Source organism: Rhinatrema bivittatum, chromosome 2 (genome assembly GCF_901001135.1).
Source record: "Rhinatrema bivittatum chromosome 2, aRhiBiv1.1, whole genome shotgun sequence".
Classification (NCBI taxonomy): domain Eukaryota; kingdom Metazoa; phylum Chordata; class Amphibia; order Gymnophiona; family Rhinatrematidae; genus Rhinatrema; species Rhinatrema bivittatum.
This window is the reverse complement of record NC_042616.1, coordinates 248,828,849-248,853,726: the sequence shown is the minus strand read 5'-3', so window position 1 is coordinate 248,853,726 and position 24,878 is coordinate 248,828,849. Positions and strand designations below refer to the sequence as shown.

Below are 24,878 nucleotides of genomic sequence, written 5' to 3'. Positions count from 1 at the left end.
GGCTTACCTCTGAGGGATCTCGGAAATCACCTCAGGAATTCTCGACTGGGGGAGGGACCCTTAGGTATCACCGCAGGAGAGCGAGGCTTGTCTTCTTGAGGTAAATTTTCTTTCTTTGTTTTAGAATTGCTAACACTATTTTAGTGTGTGGATGTGTCCCTATCTGCTTTAGGAGATGGAGAAATACTGAAGGGCAGAGCTTCCTGCATGGGTATATGTAGGCTGACGTCAGCTTTGAAATCTGACTCCGTCTCCCATCTGCTATCAGGAGTACACTATACCCATTGGTCCTGAGTCCATCTGGCTACAAGCTAGGAAAGATAATGCCTGCCTATGAATACCACTGCTATAACCAATCTTTGTTGACTTATATTTATGAATGTCACTTTGTAAACTGTTGTGATCTATACATGGAACGACAGTATATAAAATGTCTAAATAAATATGAGAGGACTGCCTCTTCAGGGCAGTAGCTGGGCATTTTAGCATGCGGTGAAGGCAAGCATATTTGTGTCCATGCCCCCTACCCTGATCATTGCTCGCTCTCTCTCCACCCACTCCATTCCCCAGTCCTCTTTACCTCACCCCAGATAGTAGGAAGAGAGTGACACTTCCTGGTTTTTCATCCACAACCATGCCACACTTGCATTTTAGTCAGTTTCCCACCTCCTAAGGCTTTGCACCCTGTGCAGCTGCCTCTCTTGCCCAGCCTAAGATATGACCATATGCCTCTTTCACTTTCCAGTATATGGCTACTTCAACATTTTGTGTTAAGCCATCAGACAAAAAAAAAAGTCCAAGCCATCACACGACAGTGACACCAGAGGGAACCACAGTCCGTGCCTCTCAGCTACAGGAATGTTGCTGTAATAGCTGGACTAGACAGGAGAGGGGAGAATAGAAATTGTGCAGAAAAAAACCCATAGGTAAGCTGTGAACAAAGGCTCATGGTGCCACTGCCTAGTTAGGGCAGGTTTCAGCTGATCTAGAAGCTCAAAAGGATCAGGAGGAAGGAAGTGAGCAAAAAGCAGAGCAAAATAGAAAAAGAAAATTACTGAGAGGTACTGTGTTGGAAAAAAAAATTATACAATTGGCAATTTGTTTTACTCTCTCAAATATATAATCTTTCTGATATCATCTATAAACAGAAGAGTGCATGCTTTCTTGTGAGCACCCTCCCCCCCAACCACACACATACACAGCACACTGTATACACATACGAAAAATCAATCTTCTTCTGGTATCCCATTGTTTAAAAAAATGCTCAATCAGAAACAAACTAACAGGAAATATTCTACTAACATAAGAAATGTGTGAATAATGCACTCCTCAACTACATAAGAAACAGTGTATTTTGTGTCCTTTTCCTTAAGAGTAATATATCCCAATCATGTTGATATTATTTTGTGAGTCCCACAGCAATCACTGTAGCAGACATCTTTAGAAAATGGTGCACAGTATGTACATATGACTCAGCAGCTAATGCCTGCCTCTAAAGAAGGTGGTCTTAGTCTGACAGCCTTTTCAACAAAGACATTGCAGCACTGGTCAGGAGTTAGTGTTGGAGGGAAGGAGTGGTGGGAAGCTAAATACAACACTTGTATGAACTGTGGCAGCATACAGTTTTAACAATGTTCTCTTCCCCCTCCGCTTCCATACTGTGTGTAAAATTTTAAAAGGGAAAGTTCCATCAGTTACAAAAAAAAACATCCTTTGTCTCTCTCATGTAATTTGGTTATTTTTGGACACTACGTTTGACAAAAATTTAACACTGAAAGAGCAATAAAATACAGGAAGACAACCATCTCAATTTTCTAGGATCCTGAACTTCCAGAGTGCATTGCAGGTGATGTACAATGTTGGAGAAAGCATACATAAATGTGAGGTACAGAGATAATATAAAGGTATTAGAGCAATAATTGAAATTTAAAAGGCTGAAATTATAAACAATGGATGGTAGACTTGGCTTTTTGAGAAAAGATTCTGTACAGCAGAAAAAATACATTGCAATATTGTACAAGGCTCCTCTAGTCAAACAAGCTCCACATAATTATGACACATGAAAAGCAGTTGATAACACTGCACAGATTAAAATGATCCCATTACCAACAATGCTCTGGAGGACAGCAATTCTTTTTGAAATGGAGGCAAGCGTGATTTGATGATGAAACATGGCTATCAGAGATACCATCGCTCCTTTTTTATCCTCTTTGATAAACCTCTGTCTGTCTGAAAGGTTTCTTCCTGACATACTAAAATGTGCTGTAGTTAGACCACTATTAAAGAAGTCCACCTAGACTCAACTGATCTAGCCAATTATAGACTGATCTCGTCGCTGTCTTTCATATCTAAAGTAGTAAAACATGTGGTGCTAAAGCAATTATCTGACCACTGAAGATCACCAAATTTTGCACCCATTTCGATTCGGTTTCAGAAAGTCTTTAAGCACAGAGATTTTGCTTCTTTTGCTTTTTGATTCCATTCGAAGAGAGCTAGACAGCCATCAAAGTTTTGCTCTCATGTTGGATATCTCATCCGCATTCAATATAGTTGATTATAAGATCTTGCTGTATTGGCTCAAAGAAGGAGGTATTACTCGCATTGTCCTTAATTCTTGAGGACAGGAAACAGCAGGTTGTGATTATAGATTCAGTATCTAACTGGTACCCCATACAGTTGGGGATGCACATGTGTCAGCCCTATCGGTGCTCTTGTTTAATTTCTATTTAGCACTGCTATGTAAACTTTTGACTGACCTCTATGGTGGCTTCTGACTGTATGCGGACATCCAATTTTATATCCTGCTGAGTCATGATCAGAAACCACTGCTACAATTGCCTTGTGTATTTCTTTTATAAGTCTGTGGCTTCACCATAATAAATTTGCATTAAATCTTGCAAAAACTGAAGTTGTTGTCATTCAGAGTAGAGAAAGCCTGACAAACCCTCTAACCATTAAGATCGAAGATGAATGAGCTTAAAATTGTGACTCATGCAAAGAGCCTAGGTGTAATAATTGATTCTAAGTTAACCATGGTCCCTCTATGACAAATCTGTGATTAAATCTGGCTTTTACAAACTTTGTCTCTTGCATGGTATTAAATCTTTATTACAACCTGCTGATTTCCAGACAGTTGTCCAAGCTTTGTTACTACGTTTGCTGGATTACTGTAACTCGCTCTATTTAGGAATTCCTTCATCTTTTACAGAATGCAGCTGCACATCTGATTTCTGGTCTCTCCATAAGGGACCATAACACACCAGTGTTGGCCAGCCTCCACTGGTTGCCTATCCACACAGGTTCACAGACTGCTGGTTCTTAATAACCTACCATGGGCAATGCACTTCTATGGATCTATAATCCTGGTAGGTCCCTTCGCTCTTTGCAAAGGAGCCTTCTTGTCGTTCCCTCGATCCGCCATGAGAGACTGATGGACACTAGAGAGCGGGTATTTCTGTTGCCGCCCCCATCTTGTCCCTACCGCTGGAATTATGGCTTGCTAAATGCATTAAATCCTTCAAGGCCTTGGCTAAGACATTTTTCTTTAGGCAAGCTTTTCTTTCAACATAATGGCTGCTGAGCTCTGTTATGTCCTACTTTGAGTTATGCTTTTCTGTAGTTTTATTCTTAATTTCCTCTTATGTTTTTTGTTTTATTGATTTAATGTATGTTCTATTGTACACTGCCTAGGGACTCGGCTTAGGCAGCCAATAAATAAAATAAATATACGTCTTTGTATCCACTGAGATCACAAGAGAAGCACCTATTGATCCTTCCAACTGTGAAGATAGTATATCTCCAGGCTGCATTGAAGCGTATGTTTTCTGTTAGTGGTCCAACCTTATGTAATTCGCTTCCAGAAAATGCGCATGCTATTTCTGATTACAAAACTTTTAGAAAGCAGGAGAAGACTCATAATGAACTGGCATTTAAATTTTTTGCCCTAAATATTAGTAGTATTGCACTCTTGTATCGGCTAATATCTTACATTTTAACATTTTACTTTTTAATATCTACCTTATAACTAGGGACCTTCGTTTTCAGTTTTTATTTTGCCTGGGAATTTCAATGTTAGAACAAAACAAATCTGTGGAAAATGATAAGATATATAAATAACAGGAGAAAAATCAGTGGTAAAGTCATGTTTCCAGATTTCTTTTTTATTCTAACATTGAAATTCCCAGGCAAAATAAAATAAAAACTGAAAAATATCCCTATATGTAACATTTTTATGATGTGATGTTTGTGAATATTCTATGTTTTTATTATATATGTTGACTTTGTTATCCACTCAGAACGAGTTTCATCATTTATTGCTGGCTATAAGTATTTTAAATAAACAAACATGAACTAACAAAAGAGACAGACTGCTGGCTTAGCAGCAGCGTTGCATTCTGCCATGTGGAGGACCTGAATTGGGCTTTTCACTCTCTGGACTGGCTGTGGATGCTATGCTCACAGCCCTTGGAAGTAAGAATGGGAGTACTAGTCACTGTGACACACACTAAGCCCTTTGTGCCAAACTTAGGATTCACAATGGCAAGGTGCCAGAGGGAGTCCCGGTGCCTATCCCCATCCAAGAATTATCATTGCAGTCCCTGGGGCCTAATTGAAAAAGAGTTATAAAGTAGGGGAAAAGCCCTATATAGAATCAAATGCCACCTAATAATAAAATTAATAGATATCAGTTCCCAATAAGATGAAAGCTTAAGGAGGATTAGTAAACTGCCAAGTCAAAAGATGATAAAAAAAGCAGTGAAGTGGGAGAAAGACCAGCCAAATAAAGGTTGATCAAACAGAAAAGCCCTAACATTTTTCTGGTATTTCTATTTTCAAGGAAACTCTGCTGCAGATTAGCATCATTTTAAATTGTCTGTATTTATATTTCATTTCTGAAAGGAAAGATTTGTGTAAATCTATGGTTAACATTGGGATGAAAAGAAATATGAGGATCTCAGGCAAGAAAACTTTCTTAAACTTAAACTTTCTTAAACTTAAACCCAGTTGAATGTTTCATGCAAATGTTCCGGAGGAATATAACTTGCAGATTGATACAGTATTTATCCCTCAAACCTTGGTTCAAACAAACAAAAATATTAACCAAGTGAACCTGTTAAATTCAAAATATTTTACCATTCCTCCAAGGTTGTGGTAGCTTGCAGTTTTCATCAGGATGTCCTTTCAAAGATGGCAATGGCATGCTAGATTCTACCAGAGTACTGCTCAACAACCCCAAATATTTAGAATTCTCTCTGAAATGTTGAAAATAAAATACCAACATAATTACAAATTTAGCAAAACAAAATTATTTTAAGAAGCTAATAGTTTACTGAAGCTCCTAAAAACATGTTCATTCAGGAGACACATTTACCTAGGTAGGAACATATGAAACTGCTAAATGGTTGAGATGATCAATTGTACACCCATGTGAGGTATATAAAAAATTCAGCTTCTTTCCTAACAAAGGCAAAACCATTTTTTTTCTTAGAGATATTTGATTTGATATTCTCCATATGGAGTTGAAGGAAATTCTTGTAATGGGTTCTGGAATAAGACTTTGATAGATCATGACCCAGAGCACCTAATAAGGAAAAAGGGATTGTTGAAATTTCTTAAAGGTCAAATAGCTGAACAGGAACTGGTGGATATTTAACAGTTGATACATGGGACCGAGATATGCAAGTCTTAACTTTTGGTTACTCATTCAGTACAGTCTACACCAATACTTGGTTGTTTTCTAGATTAGATGTAGGGAGAATTATTATGACATCACACAGCCTGTGCCCCTTTCAAAATACTGATGCAGATGGAGAGAAAGGTGTGCCTAGTAAGAACTGATATATCTAGAAATAGAGAGTTCCAAGGCAGCTATAGCCAGGACTACTGCAATGGGTACACAAGAAGGGCGACCACTTCCACAAGAAGCTGGAAAAAGATTGGGGGGGGGGAGGGGGGCGTGGATATGATATATCACCTTTTTGAATTAATGTGAGTCTGTAAATACGTAAGCCCAAAATGGAAGGAGATACCGAAAACAATTCTTGCTTGGGATAGTGTTTTGTCCAGCAACTGCCCTAGGTATACCTATAGTTGATCAAATATAATTCTGGTCTAAGTTGCTTCTCCACAAAGGGACCATTCCTCAGGGAGCAATAGAGAAGCTATGAAAAAGAGAATCTATCCTAGGTCCAGATTCAGACCATGGGATAAATCCAGCACAGATAGAATACTCAGTGCATAAGTGCTACCTACAGGTCCCACTGCGATTTACCCACTCTTCCAGGAAGTCTCTAACACTATTATTCTTACTGAGCTTTATGATCGTGCAGTCACTGTTTGCCCCTTTCACTTGTGCTAACTTGCACCTCTTGTGGTCTGGATGATGCAGGAACAGTATTGCTAATCTTCATGACAGCTGGCTCAGGATGTGGCAATCACACCCTGACATTGCGCAAAATTGGAGAAATTACTTACCTGATAATTTCGTTTTCCTTAGTGTAGACAGATGGACTCAGGACCAATGGGTATAGTGTACTGTTAGCAGTTGGAGACGGATCAGATTTCAATCTGATGTCAGCCCCTAGTACATATACCCCTGCAGGAAGTGCAGTGCTTCAGTATTCTTCCTTGAAAAGCATTGTGGATATATGTGTGACTGACTGATTGATTAACTTAATATGGATAACTTAAATAACTTTGTTAGAACGTTAAAAACTTGATTAACTTGAACTGGTTGATTGACTATAGCTGGAGACCGCCAGTGTACTCAACCGGAAAGCGTCGACACCCGGAGACCGCCAGTGTACTCAACCGGAAAGCGTCGACACCCGGCAGGGTGGATGCCCTAGGTAAATGAAAACATGGCTTACCCTTGATTCGTTGAAAAACCATGCATAATGGCAGCCGAGGGTGGGATGCTGAGTCCATCTGTCTACACTAAGGAAAACGAAATTATCAGGTAAGTAATTTCTCCATTTCCTAGCGTGTAGCAGATGGACTCAGGACCAATGGGATGTATAAAAGCTACTCCCGAACTGGGTGGGAGGCTGCCCGTGGCCCACTTAGGATTGCCCTTGCAAATGTTGTGTCCTCCCGAGCCTGCACATCCAGACGGTAGAATCTGGAGAAGGAATGGATGGAGGACCATGTTGCCGCCCTGCAGAACTCGGCAGGTGACAGCATTCTAGTTTCTGCCCAGGAAACCGCCTGGGCTCTGGTAGAATGGGCCTTGACCTGTAGAGGTGGTGGTTTTCCCGCTTCTACGTAGGCCGCCTTGATGACTTCCTTGATCCAGCGGGCAATGGTTGCCCGTGAGGCCGCTTCCCCTTGCCTCTTCCCGCTGTGAAGGGCGAAAAGGTGGTCAGTCTTTCGTACTGGTTCCGACATTTCCAGGTATCTGGATAGGAGCCTGCCGATGTTGATATGGCGTAGACTACGGGCTTCTTCCGACTTCTTCAAACCGTCCATCGTAGGTAGTGAGATGGTTTGGTTAAGGTGGAAGTGTGAGACCACTTTGGGGAGGAAGGAGGGAACCGTGCGTAGCTGAATGGTCCCCGGGGTGAGTCTGAGGAACGGCTCACGGCAGGACAGTGCCTGTAGCTCTGAGATGCGGCGGGCCGAACACACGGCCAGCAAGAACACAGTCTTCAAGGTTAACAGACAGAGGGACAGGCCTCGGAGGGGTCTGAAGGCGGATCCCGCTAGGAACTCCAAGACGAGGTTGAGGTTCCACAGGGGCACTGGCCACTTTAGTGGTTGGCAAATGTGTTTGACTCCTTTCAGGAAGCGTGATACATCTGGGTGCGAGGCTATGCTGTCGTCCTCGCTCCTGGAGCCGTAGCATGACAATGCGGCTACCTGTACCTTGATGGAGTTGAGGGACAGACCCTTCTGTAGTCCATTCTGTAGGAATTCCAGAATCACGGGAACTTTAGAGGAGCGTGGTTTGACGTTGTGGTCTTCGCACCAGGCCTCAAAGACTCTCCAGATCCTTATGTATGTTAGAGATGTGGAGAATTTGCCTGCTCGGAGGAGAGTATCTATTACTGCCCCCGAGTATCCCCTTTTTCTCAGGCGGGCCCTCTCAATGGCCAGACCGTAAGAGAGAATTGAGCTGGATCCTCGTGGAGGATGGGACCTTGTTGTAGCAGGTCTCTGTGTGGGGGCAGGGGTAGTGGATTCCCTGCCAGTAGTCTTCTCATGTCTGCATACCAGGGTCTTCTTGGCCAGTCCGGGGCCACCAGAAGAACCAGCCCTCTGTGCCGCTGGATCTTGTGAATGATTGCACCCAGCAAGGGCCACGGAGGGAAGGCGTATAGCAGGGTCCCCGGTGGCCAGGCCTGTACCAGGGCTATTAACAGGAGGTACTCAGATCCTCAGCAGCAACTACCTAAAGATCTCATGAGCCATGAACACCACGATCTCTTTAGGGGCCTCCACAAACTGGACGATTTCCAGCATCTTATGCCTGGCATTCTCCTCCATCATTAACTGAAAAGGGATGGCCTCCGCCATAGTCAATAGAAAACCTGCGAAGGTCGGATCTTCTGGAGGAGACCTCTTTTGCTCATCTGGAGGAGACTGTTCCGAAGGGAGACTCTCCGAGTCTTTGGAGGAGGATTCCACAGTGTCATCCCCCAGAGGTCATATGGGCCTCATCCTCACTGTACTCTACAGGGGATGGGGCCCTGGGTGCTCAGCCTTTGTCCAGAGGCATGGGCATCAGTAGCACTGGTGCAGGCCCCAGCAAAGCTGGATGGGGAGCTGCAGGCTTTGGTGTCTCTGCTGGCTTTGATGGAGTTTTCTCAAAGGAGGAACTGGCAACGAGCACCGTATTGGTCGGGGGAAGCATTGGTGCCCCACTAGGTATCGATGGCCTCTGGGGAACTGGCGGCAACTGGGTCGGTAACACACAGATAAGCACGTTGAGCTGTTCCAGCAGGGTATCGGCACTGGCACAGTCTGTGCTGCCGGTTCGATGCCCTGCAACGCCTGCTGGACCGCCACCTGGACCCTGCGCTCCACCTCCTCCCTTGAAAGTTGCTGAAGCCAATATAGACTGGGAGGCAGGAGGGATGGACAAATCTTCCTCGGATCCCAGAAGTGGATCAGCGACTGGCACCAGGACTGGTGGAGACAGTTGCGGACCCCCAGCACCAATGGAGGATGGGCACTCCTCGCCACGAGGTTGCTTTGGGGGCATCACGGCATTATCCAGTGCCTTCCTGAGCCTGGCATCATGCATCAAGGGTGACTGATGCCGATGCTTCCTTGGCTGCCTTCGGTGCTCAGCTCAGTCTTTCCCTGGCGACGATGAACCAAACATCCTTGACTTGGAAGAGACCAATATTGGCCAGTCCTCGGCACCCCTATCCACCAACGGTGCAAAAAGATACGATGGCTCTGCCAATGCCAATGGCTTGGTGTCCATCGGCGCAGATCCCAGGTCAATCGGTGCAGATGCCACTGATGCCTCAAACTTCCTTGACCCGAAGAGCTTCTCCATCTTGTCTCCCAAGCACGACTTCCCTTAGGGGTAATCTGGACGCACGTGGCAACCCTGACGTCATGCGATGCCCCCAGGCACAGGACACATACCTTGTGGGGGTCCCTGATGCACATGATCCTCGGACTCTGAGGGCACCGATGGAAACTGAAATCCTTGACAAATGAAAGAAAAGGGAAAAAACGAGACACTTGACGGTGGGCAGTTAACGCCAGCGGGCACTGAGGTACCGCTGCCATGGGGGGGAGGGGGGGGACAGAAGCAAAATAAGACTTACCGAACTGCCGAAAAACCTGACTGGGGAAACTAGAGGGAACAGAAAGGGATCCACGTTCGATGAATTCATGCGAAAATCCAAACAGGATGGTGGGAAAGTTTTCTATGGCAATTTCAAGACAAAAGCCATGAGCTCACTCTACTGTGAGGCAAAAGCTCCGCGGATAGAGAGAGACTGAAGAGGGAACCCGCATGGACTAGGGCATGCTCAGTCAAAGTTCCAGAAACTTTGACATAAGTTTTCTATATCAGGCTCCAATCAATGATGTCATTCACATGAGGACTACCATCCTGCTTGTCCTAGGAGAAGCTTAAAGTTAATCCTCAGAAATCAGAGGTATTATGGATTTTAAGGAAAAGTAATCTCACTAATATCCATCCTCAAATGGCTGATATTAACATTCTGCTGAGAGACAGGATACAAATTCAGTGTTAAATTTGATAATAGGGTGGTCAGATTACAGCACTGGTGAGAACTCTTATTTGCAATATGTAAGACATTTGTGACTATTTTTAAAGAAATGACCTGCAAGCTAATATTCACTCTCTAATTTGTAGTCATTTAGGACTATTGTAATGGATTATTAATGTGTTTACTAGTATCTTCTATTAGAAGGTGATAAATTGTTCAAATTACTGCTGCCAAAATTATTTATGGTTTAAAGAAATATAATCACATAACACCTTGTTTAAAAAAATTCATTGGTTTCCTATTGTATATCAAGTACATTTTAGGACTTTTTTTTTTATTTTAAAGGCCATTGATAAGGGGATCACTGGGATATATGGCAGATCTTCTAGTACCTTATTGCTGTTCCAGAGGCAGCAAGATCTGTTAAATTTACTTGGTTCTACAATAATTAGGTTGGAATGTACAAAAGAGGTTGCTCTGAGCTATCAAGGTCCTTTTTGTGGAACGCCTTAACCACAGGTATTCATAAAGAACTAAACTATACTAAATTTCAGAATGATATAGCTTTTCGAGCAGACCTTCACTTAACACTTTGTTAAGTTGATCTGGAGGAATTGCATTTATGTTGCTTTTATTAGGATAATAATTTTAAAGTATTTTGTGGAATGTTTTAATTGTAGATATTTGCAAGAACTATGCTAGATAGCTACAAGATGTTGCTTTTTTAATAGACCATCATTTACTCTCTGCCGAAATGCATTTACTGTATTTTTTATTTTTTTTTATTAGAATTGTTTTTATAGTATTAGGACTTTTACCATGTTAGCGATATTATTTTTATCTACATTGTTGTGTTCTATTCTCAATGTATTTGATCGTAAACTGCTTTGATGTTATTTGGAAAGGCAGTATAACGAAATAATGAAACAAATACAAATTATGAACTTTTCTCACTTATTTTTGAAGATAAATATATTCTACATTCAGCAGAATCAGTACTGGTGTAAAAGAGGCTATCAGACATACCTTTTTTTAATTTCACAAATATTTGTTTTTTCTTCTTTTACATCAACTTTTTCAGGAAACCTGCACTGTGAAAGGATATTTATAGTTAAGTACAAAGTTTAACATACAGATCACACTTTAGAATATTCAACTATTACTGGATTTATTTACTGCATGATTCCACGATACTGCTAAGCATGTAACTTTTCATTTACTTGGAAAAAGCTTCTGATAACTGGGAGAGTTCAGTCTGATAAGCGATAAAGTGAGTTCCACAGAAATATAAGATGCAACCTTTGGATTTTACAGAATAAAAAGTTAGGCCATCTACTTGATACTACCACCATTAGGCAGAAATCATGTCAGAATACAACAAACTCTTAATACCACAAGCAACAACAACAAAAAAAACAACTAAAACTAAAAAACAACACCCAAAACAATGACTAATTCATGGCCACCCCACAATCTTGAAGAAAATTATGTCTGGTCTGTGTTCATACACTAATTCAGGAATTGGAAGGAAAGAGTATTTTTGTAATACCTCTGCAGCCACGTCAAAATGGTGGTCTTCAGACTCTGTTAGTTGTCCTTCCTCAAAAGACTCTTCAGTATATCCTCCTACAGATTCACTTCCAAATGAGGAACTGTGCTTTATCTGATTTCCTGAAAGGAATAGTAAACATTCAGTAAATCTCTGTGTCAGACGATTAAGATAAGTCATTTAAAACAATGGTGCATTGTAGATACTTAGGGTCCTTCATTATTGGTTTAAACAGATTTTCACCCAAATTTTACATAAACTGAAGTGTTGCAGATGCAGCATTTCAACAGCTTCTGGATACCAGTGCAAATAGAAGAGCCTGCAGCATTTGTCTTGGGTTCATACCGTCAGGTAGTACTGGACGAGGGTATTAACTACAAGGTGTACCCTTCACAGGTCACTCATTCTCTCCAGGAGCTCATGCCGTATAAGTATAATAAATCATTGCTCCTAAGAGTTAATATATTAGTGTGAGAGCAATAAATATTTATAAGTACAAAGCAAATCAGTAAGCAGACAAAAGAATATTCAGTAAAAGAATATGATTATATATGCGTAAATTGCTCATATATTCTTTATGAGTAAAAATGACGACATCTTTTAAAAAATGGATACAGAAAAAAGAAAGTGGCTAACTCACCCATAACTGTTAAATGACAGGTCTCGGACTGCTATCCTCTGACACATCAGAGATAAGACAGAAGCCATGGACTTACAATTCATCTTGTATTTATACTCTATTTTGGTTTAAATGTATAGACTTATGGGCTTATACAATAGAATGTTTACATTCAGTGGCATGTTTATCTTTGCTGGCTTAAGACCAAATTTTCAAAGGCCTACGATGCCTATACTGGGAGATAAGCACATGGCTAGGACATATGTGTGCACCACGCAGATTTTCAAATGCCCGCAGCCATGCGTGTATCTCCCAGTGCGCACAGAAGAAAGGGTTTCCAAAAAAGGGGCGGGCCGGGACAGTGCATTAATGGCACTGTCCCGCTGAAGCACCACTGGGAACGACAGACTGTCGCAGGTTGCTGCTACTCCGGACTGCTGGTAAGTTTAAAAAAAAAAAAAAAAAAGCAAGTGGAGTCAGTGGGTTATTAGGAGTCAGGGCGAATAGGCTAAAAGGGAGGCAGGTTAGCTAGGAGATTTAGGAAGTTCCCTCCTAGTCCGCTTCTTTACTGGAGCGGACTGGGAGGGAACTGAGGAAAAGGCCTATTGCTTTGCCACGTGTATCTACTAAATTTCCCCCACTTATTATGTTTCTAGTGCTCTAGCTAGAACGTTTATCTAACCTATATTATAGAAGGCAGCTTGGGAAATGCACAATTGCATAATCATTATCAAAAGATGTCTATAGGGTCTACTGTTTCAGCCTTCCATCCATTACATATAGGTGTCCTCTCGCCAATACTATTGCTATTTACAATTTTCCCACTCTGTCAAGTTCTCTCGAACCTAGGAGTAGGCTATAAACTATGCATATGATATTCAGTTTTATTTTTCTATCACCTCTTCTATAGAGGATGGTTTGAAGATGTTCTCTCACTGCTTGTCTTCTATCAAAATTTGGCTGACTTGTAATAAATTAGCCTTGAATTTGAAGTTGACAGATCATGTTGCTGGCCAATTTTCCTGTATCAGATACAATTATATTACTTAAATTTGATGGCTTTAAAATACCAGCTCAACAACAGGTCTGGAATTTGGGTGTTCTCACTGATTCTGGTCTATCACTCCATCCTCAAATAAAGACTGTAGTCAATAATTCCTTTACTAAATTGCATATTTTGCAAAACAAACTACTCCTTAATGAGTCTGATTTTCAGACTGTAGTGTATGTATTCGTTTCATCCATTGATTATTAAAATTCTTTGTAGTTAAGTCTTCCCTACTCAGCCACAAAAGTGCTGCAGTTAATACAAAATACAGCTTCTTGCTTGGTAGCCAGCACTCTTTTGTAAGATCACATTACCCGAATTTTGTTTAAATTGCATTGGTTTCCAATGTAGAAGAGGGTGAAATTTCAATTACAAAGCAGTTTATGGCTTGGCTCTGCGTAGCTTGACTATCACACTCTTCGTTCATCTCAATATAATTTATTAGGTGTACCGTTAGTCAAGCTTAAAAGATTAGCTAAAACTCAAACCCCCATTTTTTGCATAGCTGGTCTCCAACTCTGGAATGCTCTGCCTAAGACAAGTAAAGTAGCCTCTAATATTGGGCATTTTAGTAAGCTCCTGAATACACATCTTTTTACTCTGGTCTTTTATGATTTTTGATATTTTGTGTTTGATTACCAGATAGGATTTTACTAGTGAGTTTGATTGAAGAGATGGGCTTTATTCAGAAGGAGTAGTAGAGGGGAGGCAAATGCACCAAGCTGGGTTGTCACAAAGAGGTGAGGCAATTAATTAGCATGACTTGCTCGACAGGAATGTTATTGTTGATCATTGTGTATGTTTAATCAACTAATGAATTAACAGCTTTGGAGTATAGTGGGGGGGTTTTTTGTGTGTATTGTATTTTTGTATTGAGATTTTAGAGTTTCTTTTTATGAATGTTTATGTTACCAACCTAAAACTGGCAATAAAGCAGGATAGAAATACTTTTCTTTGACATTCACACTAGATGGAGAAAGTGATGGAACCAAAATAAAGGGAAAAAATACATAAAGGCACTGTGGAGTTAAACACTTTACAGTTTACTAGGAAAGTAGTAATCAAGATACTGGCACACACTTGAAAGAAAACAAGGCTCTGAGACCTGATGGAGTACAACTCTGGATGTTCAAAGAATTAAAACACGGGAGGGGCGTTGTTCAGGAACCGATGTGTGCAGATGTATGACCGCTGGGCTCCGTTCACCCCGAGCCCTAAAACCCACGAAATCAGCGCTAGTGTGCTTAATTTTGGCAGCTTAAACTGGAGAACAAGGTACTAATATTCAGCGGCGGCCACAGATGGCTGCAAAAAGGAAAACGAGTGATCTGCGGCAGTTTTCTTACGGGAAGCTACAGCCGGAGCCCAACCAAGATGGCACCGAGCATGAGGGCCTCAATCCGGTGGAATCCACGATCGCGGAGGACACGCAGGAACCCAACCCTGGACAACCAGCAATGGCATCGGCAGCTCTTCTAACTAGCGAGGAAGCTCGGCAATGGTTCATGGATTTGCGGGCGGACCAGAAACAACACAAAATGGACATAATGGCCTCCATAGCTGATCTTAAGGAAGACATGGCCGCGTTGGGTACCCGGGTGGATGAAGTAGAGAACCGGGTTGATAGCCAAGGGGAAGCTATCAATCACCTGAATAATCAGTATATAACCTCACAAGCAGAAGGTTGAGGACTTGGAAAATAGGAGTCAGTGGAGCAATCTGCGCATCAGGGGCGTACCGGATACCACGGAATTTGCTGATGCACAGTCAGTAGCCTTACAAATCTGTACCCATATCCTCACCTTGGACAATGGAAACATGGAGGAATCCATGACAGCTACCCCTGTGATCCGCTTTGAACGAGCGCATAGGGCTCTGGGACCTAGAAGAGATCAGAGACCTAGAGATATTGTGCTCTGTTTTCACAGTTATGCACTAAAGGAACGGATTTATGCTATCTCCAGGAAGAAAAAAAAGATATAAAGTGGCACAACCATGCTATTTCTGTATACCAGGACCTAGCTCCCATCACACTAAAGAAAATATTTGACCTCCGTGAAGTCACTGCGAATCTAAGGGCTCACAAACTGAGATACCATTGGACATACCCGTTTGGTTTGTCATTTCAGGTCCAGGGAGTGACATACCTGGTCAAAACTGTTGCGGAGGCATATGAGGCATTCACTAAGGCTCAGCTGACTACCTCCTTTCAAGCCCCCAAGATGGCGGCCACAGCATCGAAACTGGACTCCGCACCATGCTGGCAGCGAGCAGATAAAGGAGGGGAAAAGACAGAGGAGACAGCCAGACAATCCACGTTCTCAGCAAACGGATCCAGGGTAATGTGCCAGGACAGATGGTAAAGCTGAGAATACTACCTTTTTAACTAGCAGCATAAAGTTGGTTGCTGCCAAAGATTTGCATCAGTTCCACAAACAGTTAATATAATTCTAAGCAACTTTTCTGGTTTTTCATATATATTATAGCTCTTGTTATCACCTCTCTTCTCCTGATTCAGGACATTGGTGAGGTGTTTGTTTATATTTGTTGTTCCTAGAATGGGTTTCTGTAAGTTCATCTATTACTACAGTATGATATATGGGGCTTGGGGGGGTGGGGATGAAGGGGGATGTTTTCACGGTTCGGGTTAACAGCAACCCCCTTACATATAGTACCCCACTAGTGGATAGTGGTGTGCTCCAGGACCTACAGGGGACGCGACATGACACACAGTTTTATGCACACAGAATGGGAGGGAAGGGAGAGAGAACTCTTGGAGGAGAGGGGTGAGCTTTGGCCTCTGGGAGGAGCAGATACCATGTTGGGCAATCACTTAGGTGCAGGTTTGTTGTCCTAGGACCATAAGCTCCACAATTCATAGTTAAGACATGATGGCGACTAATATAGTATCACTGAATGTCAAAGGATTGAACACTCGTAGAAAACGGTTACTCCTAAAGCGGGAAATGCAAAGACAGAATGCAGGGATTGTGTTTATCCAGGAGACACATGTTCGCAGACATGTGTCTTGAACTTCCCACAATATCCAGTACACTACTGGGCAGCTAGTACCAAACAAAATCGGTACACTGGGGTGGGAATTTTATTCTCTCCTAATTTTGTATGTGAGGAACTCCTCCAAGTGCTAGACCCACAAGGCAGGTACATATTACTACGAGTTAGAGTGGGTAAGTGTGTCATGATACTATTGAATGTTTATTTTCCAAACACTAATCAAAAAGCATTTTACTCTCGACAAATTATTGCAGCAGTATCTAGAGGGAGACCTCATTTTAGGGGGTGACTTCAATGCTATACTGGACCCTCACAGATTCTAATGCTCGAAAGGTGGCTCCATCTGGCCTACGGCAGCCGTGGCATATCTTTCTGGAACAGTGGGGCCTCATTGATATCTGGAGAAAGTGATACCCTCACTCCAGCTCATATACATTTTACTCTAACCCCCATGGCACCTATACTAGAATAGATTATTTCTTTTTCTCGGCTCAACTACAACCCCAAATACAATGGGTGGGAATTGATAATATTACTTGGTCCGATCACACCCCGATATGGGCGGCCTTTAACCTTAGAGATATTGGTATAGGTTATCGCCCATGGAGGCTTAATGACAGTCTTTTGAAAGACTCTGCCTTTGCCACCCAGATGGAGACCCATATGACACACTACTTTAGAGAGAACCAAACAGACGATATGTCCCCTTTAACTGTCTGGGAATGCTCAAAGGCAGTAATGAGAGGAGTATGTATTGCTCAAGCTACATATTGCAATAAAGAAAGACAGACAACGCAACTCTCTGCTGCAGGAGTTAGCTTCACTAACACAGCAACATAGCTCTTCGCGCTCAGAGCCCATATATAGGAAACTGTTGAGAATTAAAGATCAGAGTCGCTCTCTAGAGGATACCGCCATTAGCCATCATCTTACTTTATTAAAACAAAACTTTTTTGAGGTGGGCAACAAAGCAGGTAGATACCTAGCCCAGAAATTGAGGGCAGCCCGGGCGCAAACTGTAGTGGCAAAAATATATAACACTCAAGGGCAGTTAACATCCACCCTGGCAGACATACGAGATTCTTTCACTGAATTTTACTCCCAATTATACTCGCAAAACTCCTCGATAGCTGACGAGGCTATTGATGACTACTTGTAGTCAGTCCCACTCCCAACTCTCACTCCAGCACAAAGGGAATTCTTAGACAAGCCTAGTGAAGTCACCGAAGTGCTTACCGCTATAAAGAACCTCAAACCCGGTAAAGCACCAGGTCTGGACGGATTCACCAGTACTTATTATAGACGGTTTGCTAAGACGGTGGTAGGCCCATTAACAAATATGTTCAACTCCTTACTAGGAGCTGCAGCCATTTCTCGAGACTCCAACACAGCTGGAATTATGGTTTTGGTTAAACCTGGTAGGGACCCCACCAGATGTGGTTCATACAGGCCTATCTCTCTAATTAATAATGATTTAAAAATATTGGCCAGGGTGCTAGCTGCTAGACTTAACGGGGTGCTGCCGAGACTAGTCCACAGTGACCAGGTGGGTTTTGTCCCAGGCCGGATGGCGGCAGACAATGTTAGGAGGATAGTCAACATTATTGACTTAGTCCATAGTGAACGCACTCCTGCCATTCTTCTCTTCCTAGATGCTGAAAAAGCATTTGCCCTTGTTCATTGGTCTTTCTTATTTAAGACATTGAGAAGCTTGTCCTTTGGAGATCCCTTTTTGACCTGGCTTGGAAAGCTGTATGACCACCCTCTGGCTAAGGTTAAAGCGAATGGCAGTTATGGTGACCCCTTTGATATCCAGAGAGGAACATGCCAAGGGTGTCCGCTATCTCCCTTGTTGTTTGCCCTCTTTCTCAAACCTTTCACCACTAGGGTCCGGGCAGCACCTCATATTCAAGGGATAAGAAGGGGGAATCATCACTTCAAGATATTTCTCTTTGCAGATGATGTCATGTTCACACTCACGGACCCAGAGTCCTCCCTGCAAGGGGTGATGAGGGAATTAATTGGGTTCACGTCATTTTCGGTATGAAGGTCAATTATGATAAATCAGTTACTTAACTCTACCCACATTCACTGTCCAAGCTTAGCGTCAGAAATTTCCATTTAAATGGGCAACTTCATCTCTGAAATATTTAAAGGTCCATTTGGGTTCTCACAACAGCCAGTTATTTCAGTTAAATTACAACCCACTCTTCACCTCCATCCAGACAGATTTAACAAAATGGCACCAACCCCACCATTCATGGCTGGGGAGAATGGCCATAATTAAAATGAACATTCTACCCAGTTTTCTCTATTTTTTCACCACCATGCCCATCTGTATACCCTCCTCTATGCTTAAAAAGTGGCAACAGACCTTATGCAATTTCATTTGGCGAAGGCGCCCACCACAGGTTGCTAGGTCCACGCTATACAAAACTAAGGATAGGGGTGGCATACAAATTCCTAATTTGTATTGGTACTTCTGTGCTGCCCAACTCTGGGCACTAGTGGTTCTCCACCGCACAGCTGATATTCCGCAATGGGTGCTGTTAGAGCAATCGTTGTTGGGGGCTTTCCCAATAGAGGCCTTTCTGTGGCAACCTACCAAGACGTGGGCACACACTCAACACTTCCTATACGCATTACAAACTACCATCAAGGTGTGGCACCAGTGGAAAACGGTTCTGGTGGGGAAGGAACACTATTTTCCTTTGTCCAATTTGTTTTCAAACACTGTTTACTCTGGTACAGCTTTATCCCAGACTTCAAAGCAATGGATCCAGGCTGGTATTACCAGACTGGAACATGTGCTCCATCAAGGAACCCCTATGTCTTTAGCACAAATCTGTGATAGGTACTCACTGGTGGGGGCTGACTTCTTACACTATGCCAAACTTTATCATTTCATACAGCGAGGCCTCCGTCGAGGCACTGTAAAAGTGATAGGCACATTATTTGGAAATTTTTGTAAGCACGCTGAGACACTCAGGGGAGTGATATCTAAAATATATAAACCTTCTTATCGGACAGCCCACTTCTAAACCCAGGCACCATACTCTCTGGGAAACGGATTTTCACTCCACCCTAGATGAGAGAGACTGGGCAGTAATATATCTCACGGATAGGTAATGCTCCATGTCCACTGGGTTACAGGAAAATTGCTATAAATTAATATATCGCTGGCATTACACTCCAGTAACATTGCACAGATTCAATCCAGCCCTCCCAGACAGTTGCTGGAGAGAGTGTGGACAAATTGGTACCTATTACCACATATGGTGGGAATGTCCTAAAATAGCACAACTATGGCAACTTCCCTTTACATGGCTCTCCTGAGTACTACAGGTGCAGGTAGTATTTATTTATTTAAAGCTTTTCTATACCGTCATTTAGTAGTGCACCATCACAAGAGTTTACAGTTAGGCACAAATATGTGGTTTCTAAATTATCCATGGCATGTACTGTTGGGTCTTCCCATACAGGGGCATAAAAAAGAACACTTTATGCTTCATGTTTTTATTGCAGCCAGGACAGAAATTGCATTACATTGGAAAAATACCACCACTACCAGCTGAGTAGACTAACTGCTCTACATCACGACAGATTAAAGGGGGTCCTACACACATGGGGGCTCATATATTACATGATTGGAGGAGCAATTATAGTGCTCAATATACTTTTCCTGGTTTTGAACCATGGCCTGGAGACGTATGCCTATTAGAGTCCTTGTTTTTATACTATTATTTTTAGGCTGTTTGATGAGATAACACAATCTTTGCACTTCCTTTGATATCCTGACCACTTTCTGTACTGGCACCAGTACCCACACCATGGTGTTCCTTCTTATGTGAAACTCCCAGTTGGTCTTGCTCCAGATGGCTTACTCACTTACCTTATATATAATACTCTGATATTTGCTACTGAATTACTCTTTCCCTTTCATATATTTATTCATGATCTGTGCGTATAATTATTCATTTCACAACTGTATTACATACTCTATGTGGTCATGGTTGTGTGGGAGGATGGGGGGTGGAGGGGTTGAGGGGCTGAGGTGTAAGCAATGATAAAAAGACAATTCTTTTCAGCTGTTTGACATTGTGGGTGATGCCATTGTATTCATCTGTTTTATACTCTATATGTTATACTTACCATGTCATATTTTTGTTTGCATTTTCTCTGGATTGACAATAAAATTGTTTAAACACAAAGAATTAAGCATGATGCTGACTGCACCCCTTTACAGCCCTGTTAAAATCATCAATTGAAACAGGATAGGCTCCACAAGGGTGGAACAGGGAGGAAGCAGAAAACCTATTAGGTTAACATCAGTGGTGAGCAAGGTAATGGCAGCACTAATGAAGGAAAATAATATTTACTCCTGGGGAATTCTGCACAAAAAAATTTTAAATTCTACACATAAAAACAAAATTCTGCAAAATTATGTATATTGTCAAAATGATAAGTAATTTAAAATGTAATTCAGAAAAAAAATATTACTTAAAGATGCAGAGTTTTAAATATTTTCAGCACAATTTCCCTAGAAGTTCACTGTAAGAGTGTCTCTTCCACCCTATTCCCCTGGCCAGTCTCCTTTCACTTTGCCCTATGAGGCCCCAATTCCTCCACCTGCCACTATCTTTTCCCTCCCCCTCTTAAAAATCTCAAAAGGAGAAAGTAAACAAGTGTAAGGGAAATTAACTAAATGCAATTTATTTTGATCTTATCAAATTTTCAACATTTTCCATTTCAGTATGGAGTAATAGACTATCCTTAATGGGCATATTCTCAGCATTTTGCATCAGTTGGACTCTAAAATTCAATGTTGAAACATATACTTCTAATTCAGAGATTTTCTTACTATGTTGTTCAATCAAGGAACTATTAGTATTAACTAAGGAGGAGAGATGAGCATTTATTTGAGAGAGATATTGGAATTTAACCTAGCTAGCACACTTCACAAATCTGTGAGTGTAACATTAGTAGGCTCCTCCGAGTGTTGTTGTACTATATCCATATTAGTTGATAAAACAAGTTCACTCACAATTCCACAATGTTAATTTGGAGAAATCCCTACAGATTGAGAAGTCTCAAATGGGGGCTCAAATTCATTCCGGTGAGAGTTCAACAACTCTTCTGATTGGTTGTCTTCACCGGATAAGCCTCCAATGGGTTGTTGAGGAGGAAGACCGATGCCAGAACTCAGGCACTAGAAGTGGAAACTATTCTAAAGATCAAAATCACAGAGCTTATAGAAAGACATGGTTTAATGGAACACAGCATGGATTTACCCAAGGGAAGTCTTGCTTCACTAATCTGCTTCATTTTTTTGAAGGGGTTAATAAACATGTGGATAAAGGTGACCCGGTAGATGTAGTGTATTTGGATTTTCAGAAGGCGTTTGACAAAGTCCCTCATGAGAGGCTTCTAAGAAAACTGAAAAGTCATGGGATAGGAGGCTATGTCTTTTTGTGGTTTACAAACTGGTTAAAACACAGGAAACAGAGTGTAGGATTAAATGGCCAATTTTTTTTAGTGGAAAAGGGTAAACAGTGGAGTGCCTCAGGGATCTGTATTTGGACCACTGCTTTTCAATATATTGATAAATGATCTGGAAAGGCGTACAAGGAGTGAGGTAATCAAATTTGCAGATGAAACAAAATTATTCAGAGAAGTTAAATCACAAGCATATTGTGATAAATTGTAGAAGGACCTTGCGAAATTGGAAGATTGGGCATCCAAATGGCAGATGAAATTTAATGTGGACAAGTGCAAGGTGTTGCACATAGGGAAAAATAATCTATGCTGTAGTTACATGATATTAAGTTCCATATTAGGAGCTATCACCCAGGAAAAAGTTCCAGGAGTCATAGTGGATAATACATTGAAATCATCGGCTCAGTGTGCTGTAGCAGTCAAAAAAGCAAACAGAATGTTAGGAATTATATGGAAGGGAATGGTGAATAAAACAGAAAATGTCATAATGCCTCTGTATTGCTCCATGGTGAGACCGCACTTTGAGTACAGTGTACAATTCTGGTCACCATATCTCAAAAAAGATATAGTTGCACTGGAAAAGGTACAGAGAAAGGCGACCAAAATGACAAAGGGAATGGAATGGCTCCCCTATCATGAAAGGCTAAAGAGGTTAGGGCTGTTCAGCTTAGAGAATAGATGGCTGAGGGGGGGATATGACAGAGGTCTTTAAAATCATGAGAGGTCTAGTACAGGTAAATGTGAATTGGTTATTTACTCTTGTGGATATAGAAAGATTAGAAGAACTCCATGAAGTTAGCAAGTAACATATTTAAAACTAATCTGAGAAAATTATTTTTCACTCAATGCACATTTAAGCTCTGGAATTTGTTGCCAGAGGATGTGGTTAGTGCAGTTAGTGTAGCTGGGTTTAAAAAAGGTTTGGATAAGTTCTTGGAGGAGAAGTCCATTAACTGCTATTAATCAAGTTGATTTAGGGAATAGCCACTGCTATTACTGGCATCAGTAGCATGGGTACCTCTTGGTGTTTGGGTACTTGCCAGGTTCTTGTGGCCTGGTTTGGCCTCTGTTGAAAACAGGATACTGGGCTTGATGGACCCTTGGTCTGACCCAGTATGGCACTTTCTTATGTTCTTAAAGCAAAAAAAGGATCTGAACGCCAATGCTAGTGACCTTATGATAACACAACAGAAACCAACAAACAGCCAATAAATGAAGCTCCTTTGCATGCAGTGCCTCTAATGTCAAATGCAGAAACTCAGGAAACTCCACCGAGATGAAACGAGAAGACGACCTTCAGTAAAAAGGAAGGAACCATACGCAATGAAATCCCATCGTCTATAATCAGAAGGAAGGGATCTCTATACAACAAAGCTTGAAGCTCCGAAATCTATGTGCACGAACAAATCACCACCAAGAAGAAAGTCTTCAGAGTGAGATCCTTCAAAGATACCTGTCTCAATGGTTGAAACGAAGGTAAACACAACACCTGAACAACAAAATTAAGGTCCACGACAGACACATCCTTCGGACCAGTGGACACAAATACTTCACCCCCTTCAGAAAACGAATGACATCTGGATGGGAGACCAATAGCAACCTCTGAAGCTTACCTCAAAGACATCCTATGGCTGCCACCTGCTCTGAGAGAATTGTAGGCCAGCCCCATTGCTAAGCCACTTTCCAAAAAGGCTAAGACCTGAGAAACTTCTACCCACGGAGGCTCCAGACCTTCCTCCATACACCACAAGTCAAACACTCCCCACACTCGGATGTAAGCAAGAAGTGGATGGTCTCCTAGCCTGTAGCAAAGTAGCAATATCTGGCACCAAATACCCTTTCAAGCATTACCGCCGCCTCTCAAAAGCCAAGCCGTGAGACAAAAGCAATCCACCCGATCAGAAAAGATGGGCTCTTGCCAAAGTAACCCATGCAGATGAGCTAATCTCATGGGGCCATCTATTGCGAGATGAACCAGATCCGCAAACCACATAGGACACAGACACTCCAGCGCTAAAAGAACCACCCTTCCTGGGTGTTGATCAAGGCATCGCAACACTTGGCCTACGAGAGGCCATGGGGAAAACATTTTCAGCAAGATGTCCATTGGTCAAGGATGGACCAGAGTGTCAATCTCCTCGGACAGACCCCTCTCCTGCGGCTAAAGAACCGATCCACCTTAGCATTATAAAAGCTCTAAATAAATAAATAAATAAACAAACAAACAAACAAACAAACACACACCATCAGGTCCAGCTGGGGACTGCTCCACCTGGCTCAAATGAGGGCTATGGCCTCTGCGGACAACTCCCATTCTCCCGGATCCAACTGCTGCCAGCTGAGATAGTCCTCCTGCACATTGTCCAATCCAGCCACCTAAGACGCCACTAAGCCTGCCAGATGTGGCTCCACCCAAACAAAAAGTTCCTGAGTCTGAGCCACAAATAGACTCTTCGTCCCATCCTGACAATTAATATACACTATTATTGCATTGTCTGAGAAAACTTGCAATGAACGCCCTCGGACCTCCAAAAGAAAGGCAAGTAATTCCCTGCAAACAACCCTCTTTTCAAACAACTGACAGACCAGGACGCTTCCATTGCTGACCGCCAACCTTGCATCATCTGTCCTTGACAAACAGCCCCCAACCTTTGAGGCTGGCATTAGTGGTCACCACTACCCAGCCCAGAATCTCCAGCTCCACCCCTCTCTCTAAATTGGGAGGAGATAGCCACCATGAGAGATTGGACCCGGAACACCCACTCCCCCTGCTGAAGTGGTAAAGGAAGATGAAATTCCTCCGACTGCGATTCCAATGGGACAAAAGCACCCTCTGGAGTGGCCACAAGTGAGCAAACACCTCCAACATAGATGCCATAGAATCCTGGACCTGTAAATAATCCCAAACCCTTGGCACAGACAGCTGCAGTAGCCAAATAAACTAAGACTAACTACCAT

At 42.2% G+C, this 24,878-nt stretch overlaps 1 protein-coding gene across 3 annotated transcripts in view; it reads right to left on the bottom strand.

Moving 5' to 3' along the window:
- The window catches only part of TOPAZ1 (testis and ovary specific PAZ domain containing 1), a 379,149-nt gene that overhangs the window by 297,236 nt on the left and 57,035 nt on the right, over positions 1-24,878 (bottom strand). For all 3 annotated transcript variants that reach the window (XM_029589384.1, XM_029589385.1, XM_029589387.1), the window contains 3 exons: positions 11,743-11,864; positions 11,220-11,284; positions 5,134-5,252 (listed from right to left, as the gene is read on the bottom strand). In XM_029589384.1, coding sequence (XP_029445244.1) covers positions 5,134-5,252; positions 11,220-11,284; positions 11,743-11,864 — 306 coding nt within the window. The remainder of the gene's footprint in view (positions 1-5,133; positions 5,253-11,219; positions 11,285-11,742; positions 11,865-24,878) is intronic.